At 34.7% G+C, this 13,154-nt stretch overlaps 1 protein-coding gene across 4 annotated transcripts in view; it reads left to right on the forward strand.

The window, feature by feature from the left end:
• EPHA3 (EPH receptor A3) overlaps window positions 1-13,154 on the forward strand; it is a 419,590-nt gene that overhangs the window by 382,876 nt on the left and 23,560 nt on the right. For all 4 annotated transcript variants that reach the window (XM_072621658.1, XM_072621661.1, XM_072621659.1 and 1 more), the window contains exons 14-15: window positions 2,053-2,202; window positions 4,583-4,776. In XM_072621658.1, the coding sequence (XP_072477759.1) occupies window positions 2,053-2,202; window positions 4,583-4,776 (344 nt within the window). The remainder of the gene's footprint in view (window positions 1-2,052; window positions 2,203-4,582; window positions 4,777-13,154) is intronic.

Below are 13,154 nucleotides of genomic sequence, written 5' to 3' on the forward strand. Positions count from 1 at the left end.
CCAATTAATGTAATACTTGCTGATGGTTTTAGATAGATGCTACGTATCATTTTAAGGAAAACTGTATTTGTTCCTATGCTGTCGCACTGTTGGTTTTTTTTTAAATAATTTGTTTTCAGTTTTCAACAGTCACTTACATACGTTTTTAATTTTTCTCCTCTTCCAGTGGGGACCATGAAGTCCTGCAATCTCATATTGGAATTCTACACATGCATTCTTATTAAACACATTTTCACATCAGTCATGTTTCATAGAAGAATTAAAATGAATGGGAGAAACCATGAGAAAAAAACAAACAAACCAAAACAAATTATATAGAAAATAGTCTGCTTCATTCTATGTTCCAAGTCTATAGTTCTTTCTCTGGACATGGATGGCACAGGAATGGGTGTTGTATTCTGTGGCACAGGAATGGGTGTTGTATTTTGCAAAAAGGTTTTCCTGCATCTATTGATATAGTTATGATTTCTGTTAGTTTTGTTGTTTATGTTGTCAATAATGCTGATAGTTTTCCTAATATTGAATGAGCCCTTCATTCCTGGTATAAATCTTACCTGGTCATAGTGTATTATCCTTCAGATAAGTTTCTGTAATCTCTTTGCTAATATTTTATCTAAATTTTTTTCTCCAAATTTATTAATTTATTTATTTTCAGTTTTCAACTTTCACTTCCATAAATCTTAAATATTTCCCTCTGCCTCTCCCCTCCTTCCCTGAAACAGAATGCAGTTTTATATGGACTCTATACATATATTCCTATTAAACACATTTTCACATTAGTCATGTTGTATAGATGAATTATAGTGAATGGGAGAAACCATGAGAAAAATTAAATATAATATAAGAGAAAATAATCTGCTTCACTTTGCATTCTGACTCCATAGGTCTTTCTCTAGATGTGGATGGCATTTTACCTCATTAGTCCTTTGGAAATGCTTTAGGTCCTTGCATTGCTGAGAAGGGCTAAGTCTACCAAAAAAAGTCCTTGAACACTGTGGCTGTTACTGTGTGTAAATGTTCTCCTGGTTCTGCTCGTTTTACTCAGCATCAGTTCATACAAGTCTTTCCAGGTTTTTTCTGATATTTTCTGGTTTTCTAGGGTCCAGTATATGAGACTGAGAGCGAATTCATCTTGGCTTCCCCATTTGGATCATTTTGAAAAAAAATATTAAGGTTTTCCCTACCTCTCAATTCAATTACTGCAGTAGCTTACCAAATATTATCATTGTTTCCTTCTTTTCCTTTCTTTACACCTTAACGTCCTGAAAGGTAGACTGTGTCTAAGATTTTCTTTTTACCTTTCGTGATCACTAATACAGTATTGGATACACAGTATGAATAGAATGTCAGTTTCTTGTCATTAGGGACTAATTCATTTTTTATGTTTGTATTTCAGCACCTGATAGTACCTAGATCATATTAGATGCTTAATAAAGGCTTGTTGATTGATTGAGAAATATTTGGTGGTTGATTGATTTATTAATTGACTAGTCTATTGATAGTAGGTATCTGTATTATGTAACTAGAACTTATATGAGATTACTTGGACCAGGGAAAGAAAACTCAATGAAAGCATCAAAAGATGAGATATATTGGTAACTTAGCAGGCAGTATCTAATAACTATCTTAAATGAATGAAACTGTTTTGCTTATTTGAATCACCTTATATACCCTTAGAAAAATTACAAACAAAATTTTATAAATATAATACACATATTTTGTATATATACATACATATACGCTTTGCAAGATTTTAAGAAATCTATGTGTATTAATAGAAAAAGGTAATCTTTTATTTTTTTAAATTAATTTAGTACCATTCTGAATTACTTGTTGGTGGTCAAAGCAGGGAAAACAAACATTATTGGTTAAATCCTGTGTCAAAAGAAAACCCACTGTGTGTATACATTACAACTTCTCTTTTCTTATTAATCAATATTTTCTTAAAAAGCAAAGACAACATTGGTCATTTGGAATTAAGTGTTTCCCTCACAAGGAAATGTGTTGATATAAATAGTTATATAATTCCTGCATCTCAAAATTGTTTTAAAGGGGGGAAAGATCCCAATTCGATGGACATCTCCAGAAGCAATTGCGTATCGCAAGTTTACATCAGCCAGCGACGTATGGAGTTACGGAATTGTTCTCTGGGAGGTGATGTCCTACGGAGAGAGACCATACTGGGAGATGTCCAATCAGGATGTGAGTACACTGTAGTCTTTGAGTTATGAGCTCAGATGAAGAATCAAGCTGTGCAAGGAAGTAGAGCATAATAAAACCAGGTGGTTTCTTGTTTTTGACACTGAAGCAGAAAGAAATGAAAATGTTTCCAGGTTATACAAAGGTATTAGTTAAATTACTTCGAGAGAGCTTTCCCACCATGACAGAGTTTACAAATGAAGCACAAAATGGAAGCATGTGTACTAAGATTTTAAAGAAGTAATACCCAGGGAGACACCCAATAGATAGGAGGCAGAAACACAGAATTTGATTTGTTTGATTTTTACCAGAGTATTATTTCTGTGCAACATGAATAATATACTCATGTCTTTCATCCTTTGTAGATCTAATTCATACATTTATACCAACATTTTTGTTTGCTGAAACATAGCATTTGCCAGAGTAAAATTAAAAAATCTATAGTTTTATTTCCTTTGACATAGTAAGCCTAAATGTATTCCACATGAGTCAGTCATAAAGTAAATAAATCAGGGGTTATTAAACTTTGTTTGTTATTACCCCTTTGGTAATCTGACTAAACCTATGAACCTCTTTTCAAAGTAATGTTTAGCTCATAAAATATAATAAAGTTGCAAAGGAAACCAATTATATTAAAATTCAGTTATTAAAAAAATTAATGGGATCAGTGACCTTAAGTTAAGGACCATTGCTCCAGATACAGGGAAAAAAAAAATATTAGCGTCCTGTCAAAAGTGTGCTGAATTTTCCAAAACTATCTTAATAATTCTTGTCACTTTTTGCTTGAGATACATTTAATATATAATTGGCATATAACATGTTTTCTCCACTGCTTTTTTTTTCCAAAATAAAGGTAGTCTTGCATCAAGCTTACCTTTAACCAGTGTGATGTCATTTAAGTTACTCATAGTAAAATGTAGATTTGTCTCTCTCTCTTTTTGCCTCTGTACCTCTTTCCAACTCCTCTCCATGCTGTTTAAATCAACTTAATTTTTAAAACAAGATACTAGGCTGTTTTATTCCCCTGAACAGCATTTTGTGTACTCTGTATTTTGGTAGCTGATGTAACATAGAAACACAGATTTCTTTTTACTCTGTAGGTGGGCATATTCTAGTGTATGAGTAAGATAGAACGATTTTGCAAAACAATCCCAGCATGTTAAGTAAAGAAATATGGAAATTATTTCATGTAATATCAAAGTAATCCTTCAAGTTCAAGTACAATCTGAAAACCAATTGCTGTGATGTTTCTTGCTCTTAATTCATAAAATTCATCTTAGTATAAAGCATAATATAATGCTTTAATGCCACAAGTATCTTTATAGGGAAGGTTTTCATCATTTTAGTGAAACACTAGGAAGTGACACATAGTAATGTGGCATGGAATCTTTAAAGTCTTGCATGTCAAGTGGAAAGAGTACTGATTTCAGAGTCAAAGAGCCAAGATTCAACTTCTAGTTCTGTCTCTTCCTGCATTTTGGATCTTTCTTTGAGCCCCAGTTTACTCATTGGTTTAGTTCAGGGTGTTGGACTAGATAACCAACACATTTTTTTAACATAATTCAAGATGACTTAAATATTACATTCCAGTTTCAAATTGTGATTCAGTCATTTTTCAGTTATGTCCAACTTTTCATGACCCCATTTGTGGTTTTCTTACCAAAGATGTTGGAGTGGTTTACCACTTCCTTCTGTAAATTACTTTACCAATGAGAAGACTGAGGCACATAGGGTTAAGTAATTTGCCTAGGGTCACTCAGCTAGTAACTCTCTTAAGTCTGGATTTGAATTCATACTCCTGTATGAAGTTACTATGTTTGTTGGAGTATATACCTGAGTCTGGGTAATCATTAAAACTTAGGTCATCCAGTCCAATTCCTTCATTTTAATAGGTGAGGAAAAGAAACTAGAACATTTTGGTGACTTTCCCAAGATCACAAAGGTACTAAGTAACTTCAACTCTAATTCCAACATTCCTCATTTCCATAACATCAGACTACATCATCACTACTACATCACTTCTACCTCTATTTTTTTTTCACATTTTTACTACACAACTGTAGGACCAGCACAAAAATCTCCTTCCCCCCTAAGGTGTCTTTTGATTTGAATTTCATCAAGTCTAGCCATTTGGGTCGGCTCTTTGGATACAGAGTAACCTACTTTGCTTTCACCTTCCATTATGTAGCTTTTTCCTGCCTCTAATTTGCAGCATCATTTACTTTATTGATAAGCTGGAGGGTTTACCCTTGCAAGCAATTAGAGAATGGGAACATTTTGTTTAAACATTAAACCCTCCATGTTAATGGACTCTGCTGCCGGGATGGAGTAAAATAAGTTTAATTGCCCTTCCTGTTTTCTAAAACTTTGCTCTCTTGAACAGGTAATTAAAGCTGTGGATGAAGGCTACCGACTGCCACCTCCCATGGACTGCCCAGCTGCCTTATATCAGCTGATGCTGGACTGTTGGCAGAAAGATAGAAACAACAGACCCAAGTTTGAGCAGATTGTCAGCATTCTGGACAAGCTTATAAGGAATCCCAGCAGTCTGAAAATCATTACCAATGCCGCAGCAAGGTGACACATCATATTCTTCCTTAAGCACTCGTACTAAAAATTAATGCATTCGCATTTTCTACCTACAGTGATTAAAATGTGTTCATTTTTCCACTCACTTTCTAGTATTCATTGTGATTCTCGTTCCTCAAGACAGAAAGAGCTTGATAATTTTTCCCGCAGAAAAATTCCTTCATTTTAATGGACATTTGCTAGCAGTGATTAAAAATGTGGGATGAGGGGATGCCGAACTCATATTGATACTGAAAGATGAGAAATTATCGGAACTCCAAAGATCAGAGTTGATGTCAGAGGTGGCATAGCTCAGCTGCGAAAGAGGCAGGCCTCCAAATAACCGCAGCCACAGCAGGAATCATGCAGTCTATTGTACTTTTAAGATTCAGAAAACTCTGTACTTCTAACAAACCTGCTAAGTAGGTAGTACTGGTATGATCATAGCCATTTAAGAGATGTAGAAGCTAAAATTCGGAGTTTAAGTGACATACCACACTACATGTACTGTTACCTGTTTTAGTCTCTACTAGATAGTTGGGTTTGATGATGGAAAATGCAGGTGTAGTATGCCACCCACCAGCTACCATTGCCATTCTACTGTTCCCTATCTCACCTTCATCTTTTCTTCCTGTTCTCATTATACAAAGAGATCCTTAAAACTTCTGCTTCAGGAGGAAAACCCAGGCCCTTCTCCTGATCTCGATCCTTCTTTCCCTTCTTGAGAGGAAACAGAGCTTCAAGGGTCTAGAGCAATATAGATAACCTTTCAAGGTAGCCAGAGTCATTGTCAAAACCTTCCTGAAAGACTCTTATCCAAAATATTTAGTTTTTGTTTTTTCTATTTGCATTCTTGCAGTGTGTGTGTGTGTGTGTGTATGTGCGTGTGCGTGGATGCTTGTCTTTCTTGGTTCTGCTTATTTCCCCTGTTCTAAGGTCATATACGTCTCTTCATGCTTCTCCATGTTCTTTATATTATTTCTTATACCACCATAATATTCCATTTCCTTTATTTAGCCATTTACCAGTTGATGGACATCTGTTTTGTTTCTAGTTCCTTAAACTACACTAAAAGTATAGTTTTGGTGTATATGAAACCTTTGTATCTTTAGCATTCTTAGACTCTGAATCTAGCAATAGATCAAAAGTTATGAATGTTTTATTCATTTCTTACATAATTCCAGATTCTTCTACAAAAAAGCTGCAATAATTAATCACTCTACCTGCAGTACATTATTCTTCTTACTTTTCCTTTTATTCCTTCTCTGTTTCCTTCATGCTATACCTTCTAAAGATGGAGTTTCTTTAAATTATGATTAAATCTTCCTTGAGTTTACCCTTTCTCAGGATCCCTCCCTCCTTGTCCTCACTTGGTTCCTCATTGAATTTAAAATATTTCTGCACCAAACTCATTATTTGTGTTTTCAATACTCCTTTGTGTATTTCAAATAAAAGGTAGCTTTGTATGTATCTCATTCCTCCCACCTCTTCCTCTATATATCTTTCAAACAGTTTTTTCTTTACATAAATTTGCATTATACAAATTTGACTTTAGGTAGGCAATTCTGAAGGAAATATGCATTCCAAAAAACTGCATACCTTATCTTTACTGTACAGTACTCTGCTCTTTGTCTCTCCCTGTGGCCTCTCACTCCCACCACCCATTACCTGCCTCTACAAAAAAAAAAAAAAAAAGAAAAGAAAACCAAAAAAAAATCCCTCCAAGTGAAAGCAGAATAGCATAGAGAGATGACTACTACCACCACCACCATAGATTCAGGCTTTGGTTGAGCCTCTGGCACCTAGAGAGGAGAGCTTTGCCCCACTCTGTCTACCTGCCTGTCCATCCAGCCCCAGTTTATCTACATTCTGTTTAGTTCTGGAATTCCTATGTCTTTCCCCACCCCAGTGCTGGTAGGTCTCCAGCTCCTGTGTGTCCTGATTGCTCACCCCTTCCTGCTTCCCTCAGCTTTCACTTCCAGCAAATTCACATTATGTAAAAATAAAAAAAATCTCTTTACTTAGAGGTGTGAAGAAAGGTCCACTTATATAAAGTGAGAACTCACTGTATAGCTTCTTGTGTATCCCAATTGAATTCCATCCTTGCTTCCTCTTGTTTCCCTATTGCATTACTTTTTCCTTCCCTTTTTTGTCTCCTAACATTATTAAAACAGAACAAAACTGCCCCCTTGTCTTTTGCCTAAATGGAAGGTCTTGGAGTTCTGAAGGGGCACTTATTTTTTCTCTCCCATTAGAATATTAACGCTTCATCACCCTAGATTTGCTTTCAGTTGTTCATATCCATTTTTCCTTCCACTTTTATCTCTTTGATAGCAGATAGCTTACATCTTTCTGATACTTTCAGTCTTTTAGTTAAGTTCTAGTATTTCTTATCTCAGAATCATTGACTTAAGAGGAGAAAGAGAAAGAAAGAGAAGGGAGGGGAGAAAGAGAATCTCTAAGACTATATTACAGAAGAGTTACCAATTGCCAGTCCTAGACACTAAGCTGTTGGGACTTGAAGTTAAAGGTCATACATGTCCTTACATAAGGTCATGCATATTATGTGTCAGAGGAAGAACTTGAACCCAGAACTGTAAGCTTTGCCATGATCTATTGCACTGGGCTTCCCCTTATCCTATGATCTTTTGTAAAACTAAAGCTTCTGTGGCCTTTATATGATTTGCCAAAATTAACCACATAATGATTTCTTTGATTGTAACCGATATGGATGTCATGTGACACTTATGCCTACATTTATTGAATATCTTGATTGTTTGGAGTGTTGGCATGTGTTTTTAGAATGGAAGTGAATTCATAATGGTATGCTTTTGGGTCAGTTCCATTCATTTCCTAGATCCATTTATTATTTTCCTGTCCAATGCATATTTTTTCATATCTTAATACATTTGTTCATTTACAAAGTAGATGTCAATGATTTAGCATTTAAATCTGTTGAGTAACATTTGGATAATTTTGAACTTCCCCAGTCCTTCTGTAGTAGCTCATATATAAATACAAAGTTTTTGTGTTCAGAGAGGGAAAGTGCTTAAAGACCAACTAATACCTGACTAATAGCTGGATAATAAACCAAACAAGCAAACAAACAAAACCCTAACAACGTACCTAACAAATAGTTACCCAGCCTTTGCTTGAAGATCTCCAGTTAGCTGTAACATACTCCTTCCTCATTTAAGTCATTCTACTTCTGAATAGCTCTCATTAGGGATTCATTTTTCCCTGATGTGTCACCTTATTCTGCCTCTCCATAGCCTTTCATCATTGTTCCTTGTTCAACCCTATGGCGCAAGTTGAACAATCTGGACCCTTTTCCCACGTGATAGCCCTTTAAATATTTGAATATAGTTGTCATACCCCACACATATTTTATTTATTTTATTTTCCAGGCTATAAATCTTTTGTTCCTACAAGTATTCCTTATATGGAATGAACCCAGGGTCCTTAAGCATCCTATTGTACTGCTCTGGATGCTCTCTAGCTTATCATTGTCTTTCCCTATTTGTCAAGATGAAAACTAAATATAACACTCCAGATGTGATCTGAATTGAGCAGAGTACAGCAGGGGTATCACATGGTTAATCCTGGGAGCACTTTGAATGTAGTCTAAGGTTGTATTTGCTTTCTTAGTTTGCCATATTATACAGTTAACTCACAGTGAGGTTCCAAAGATCCACTTAAACCTACAGATTTTTTTCATCCACAATAAGGAGGTTTGTATAATCGCTGTCTATTCTATGTTCTAAGAACCTTGAGGAACATAAAAACATTTATATAGTTCTTTAGGATTTATAAACATCTCATTTTACCTTCACAAAAGCCTTTTGAAATTTTTAAAAATTGTGCTTATTTCATCAGTATGAGGAGTTTTCAGTGCAGAATCTTCCTCTATCACTTTAGACTAGTAACTATTCTGCAATTCAGAGTCTTTGAGAGTTCTCTGAAAAACTGAGAAGTTAAGGAAATTGTCTAGAGTCCTACAGCTAGTATGCATCAAAGACAGACAACAATGCCAGGCTTCCTAACTGTAGGTAAACTCTCTATCCTGCAGCCAATATTGCTTCTCTATTGCTATCATGAACCTGAATTTTACAGATGAGTAAACTGCAGCTCAGAGATATTATATTACTTACTCCAATTATGCTGTGAGTAGATATCAGAGGGAGACCTTGGATAAAATCTCTCCTGATTCCAAGGCTGATATCATTTCTACTATACCACATTGCTGCCGTTCTCCAGATTTCATCTTTCTTGTGTGTGTGTGTGTGTGTGTGTGTGTATACATTATATATATATATACATATATATGCATATGTACGTATGTATATATATATGCATACATACTGTGTTCATAATGTGTAATCCAATTCAATATATTCCAGCACCTTTATCAAAGCTGGTTATCTTGTTAGACTATAGAAAATCCTTGATTAATTGCTTTTGAAAATGGGGAGGGGGGCTATAGGCTGTGCTAAATTTTGCATATTCAACTATTTTTAAATATTACATCAGACTTTATTAGTGGAAAATGTCTCTGTTCATCTACTTTTGTCTTAGACAGCATAGCAAAGTGAATACCCCTATAACTTTCTTTGGAAAATACAACTCTTTTACTGCTTCACGTCGTCATTCTAAACACAGATTATCCTTGTATGAATTGTAAATCTAGGAGGTATGAAACTTGGCTCACTGCACAGAAATTCAAGAGTAGGCCTTGGTAATGTTCTGTTTTTGAATGAATCCCATTTTGTAACTTTTCATTCTAATGGTTTGGTTGTTTCTGATGAAACAGAAAGATAATGAAAGAAAGAATACTTCTTTTGAGATTTAGGAAATCTCTATTTCTATTTAAGAAAAATAAGGGGCAGCTAGTTAGAGCAGTGGATAGAACGCCAGGAGTCAGGAATACTCCTCTTAACCCTGTTTGCCTCAGTTCCTCACCTGTAAAATGAGGAAAAGGAAATGCAAACCACCCCAGTATACTTGCCCAAAAAAACCCCAAATGGGGTCTTAGAATCAGGAATTACTGAGAAAAAAAACATGACTCAAGAACAGCAGGAAAAGTAAATAAATAAAAAGTCTCTATTGCTATGTAATAGAATAAAAATTTCTAAAGCATATAAATAAATTTACACTTTGAGGATCAAAATTTCTTTTGCTCATTTGTACATAGGAGAAAATACTGCTATTTTAAAATATTTTGAAATAATTATTTGTTAAAAACCCCTAGCCATTTAAACAAAGCATGGAAAGAAATGTGTTTGTCATGCAGTTGTAATAATAGAGTAAAACACTACAAAATATTTCGATCATAATTATATGTAATTATGCATGTACACATATATTCATGTATAGAAGAAAAATATGCTAGTTTTTTTTTATCAATATACATAAAAGTCTATGAATGCCCTGGTTCTTTTTTCTTTCTTTATTTTGACTTTAAATTCGTTAAATAATGCAACAACAAAAAAATTGGTTGTTGCCCACTTATACCACAATACACTTATCCATCATATTTCACCAAAGTGCAAAATCCTGCATATTGGAATGCTTAAAATCTGTAAAACTGAGCAAATAAATTACTTAAATTTAATGTATCACTAATTAAAAAGAGTTAGACTATCAGTTTGAAGCAATAGTTCTGCACAGCAGAGATGCTGAGTCAGGAAAACAAGTTCAAATGTTGCCTCTGGCACTCAACTCCAAACCATCCCTCTCTGCCTATCTGAGCCTCAGGCAGCTCTTTAAGCCTGAGATACTCAATTACAGGTGTTGGAATCTGCTTCTAAGCGCAGCTGGGTGGCATAGCGAATAAAGAGCTGTCCCTGGAGCCAGGAGAACTGAAGTTCACATCCAGTTGTGGACACTTACTCTATGTGTGACCATGGACAAGTCACTTAACCCTGTTTGCCTCAGTTTCCTCTTCTATATAAATGAGGTCACAAAGGAAATGGCAGATCAGTTTGGTATCTGTGCCAAGGAAACCCCAAATGGGGTCACAAAGAGTCAGACCAATTAATAGACTAAACAACAAAAGGAAAATCTGCTTTATCAGATGGTGTTCCCACGCTGGCAGATCCTTAACATAAACAATATCAATTTATCCTTTGAGACACTCACCTTTAAAAAAAACTGCTCATTTCGAATATTTCTATAATTAATGATACTTGTCCTGAAATGAGTTATAATAAATGACATTTTTCCATGTGATTAGCCATTCTAAGGCCAATTTTACACTAATTTTAGATATGTATGCAAATGAAAGTATTTTCAGAAAGATAATCCTTCTTTGTATTTCTAAGAAACTCAAATTAGAGCAAGAAACAAGGTTAGGGGAAAAGAGAATAATCAAAGCAAGAATGCTGTGTCTCTTCTCCTGTGTGTGTGTGTGTGTGTGTGTGTGTGTGTGTGCGCGCACGTGTGTGTGTGCATGTGTGTACGTGCACATCAATAAGCCTTTTATTTTTAAATCTGATTTGATTTTAGTTTTCAACATTTGCTTCTATAAGATTTTTGCATTTTATATTTTCTCCCCCTCTTTCTGCTTCTCTTTTTTATTAGTTTTCCTTAACTTTGGTCATTCTTAGATTTTTTCCTGCAGATATGTTTGGAGTTTATTGGAGAAAACTGAGTTCCTCTACCACTTTTAAAAATTTATTTCTAGTTGACAACATTCACTTACAGAAGATTTTTAGTTTAAAATTTTTTTCCCTCTCCCTCCCTTCCCACCTCCCCAAGACAGTGTGCAATATGATATAGCCTATACATGTACAATCATATTAAACATATTTCCATATTAGTCATGTTATAAAGAAGAATTAGAACAAAAGGAAAAGCCAAGAGAAAAAAGAAACAAAAAAAATGCAAAGTAAATAAGTATGTTTTGATCTGCATTCAGACTCCATAGTTCTTTCTCTGGATGTGGATACCATTTTCCATTACAAATATTTTTTAATTGTCTTAAATCCTTGTATTGCTGAGAATAGCTAAGTCATTCATAGTTCTCCATTGATCAATATTCCTGTTCCTCTGTACAATGTTCTCCTGGTTCTGCTCACTTCACTTTGTATTAGTTCATATAAGTCTTACCAGGTTTTTCTGAAGTCCACCTGTTCATCATTTCTTATAGCACAATAGTATTCCGTTACATTTATATACCACAACTTGTTTCCCAACTTGATGGGCATCCCTCAGTTCCCAATTCTTGGCCACCAGAAAAAGAGCTGTTATAAATATTTTTGTACATATGGGTCCTTTTTCCTTTCTTATGATCTCATTTGGATACCATTTCTTTGTAGAAATGGTATTGCTGGGGTCAAGTGGTATACACAGTTTTATAGCCCTTTGCACGTAGCTCCAAATTGCTCTCTAAGATGATTGGATCAGTTCCCAACTCCACCAACAATTCATTAGTGTTCCAATTTTCCCACACTTTCTCCAACACTTATTATTTTCCTGTTTTGTCATGTTGGCCATTCTGGTAGATGTCGGGTGGTAACTCAGAGTTGCTTTAATTTGCATTTCTCGAATCGATAGTGATTTAGACCATTTTTTATATGACTATAGATAGCTTTTATTTCTTCCTATGAAAATTGCCTGTTCATATCCTTTTGACTATTTGTCAATTGGGGAATGTTTTGTATTATTATGAATTTGACTCAGTTCTCTATATATTTTAGGAATGAAGCCTTTATCAGAGATACTGGCTATAAAAATTGTTTCCCTGCTTTTTCTTCCCTACCTATCTTGGTTTCATTGGCTTTGTTTGTGCAAAAACTTTTCAATTTAATGTAATTGAAATTATCCATTTTATAATATTCTCTATCTCTTATGTAGTCTAAATCCTTCTATTCTCCATAGATCTATCTGATATGTAAACTATTCCTTAGTCTACTAACTTGCTTAATGGGTAAGACCATTATGTCTAAATCATGTGCCTCTTTTGACCTTATTTTGATATAGGGTGTAAGATGCTGATCTATGCTTAGTTTCTGCCATACTATTTTCATTTTTCCTAACAGTTTTTGTCAAATAGTGAGTTCTTATTCTAGAAACTGGAGTCTTTGGGTTTATCAAATAGTTGATTATTATAGTTATTAACTACTGTGTCTTGTGTACCTAGCCTGTTCCATAGAGCCACCATTTTCTTTCTCAGCCAGTACCAAGTAGTTTTGATGATTGCTGCTTTATAATACAGTTTTATATCTGGTATGGCTAGACTACCTTCCCTTGCATTTCTTTTCATTAATTCCCTTGATATTCTGGACCTTTTGTTCTTCCAGATGAATTTTGTTATTATTTTTTTCTAGCTCTACAAAATAATTTTTGGTAACTTGATTGGTATGGCACTAAATAAGTAAATTTGTTAA

This window comes from Notamacropus eugenii, chromosome 6, assembly GCF_028372415.1.
Source record: "Notamacropus eugenii isolate mMacEug1 chromosome 6, mMacEug1.pri_v2, whole genome shotgun sequence".
NCBI classification, from domain to species: Eukaryota; Metazoa; Chordata; class Mammalia; order Diprotodontia; family Macropodidae; genus Notamacropus; species Notamacropus eugenii.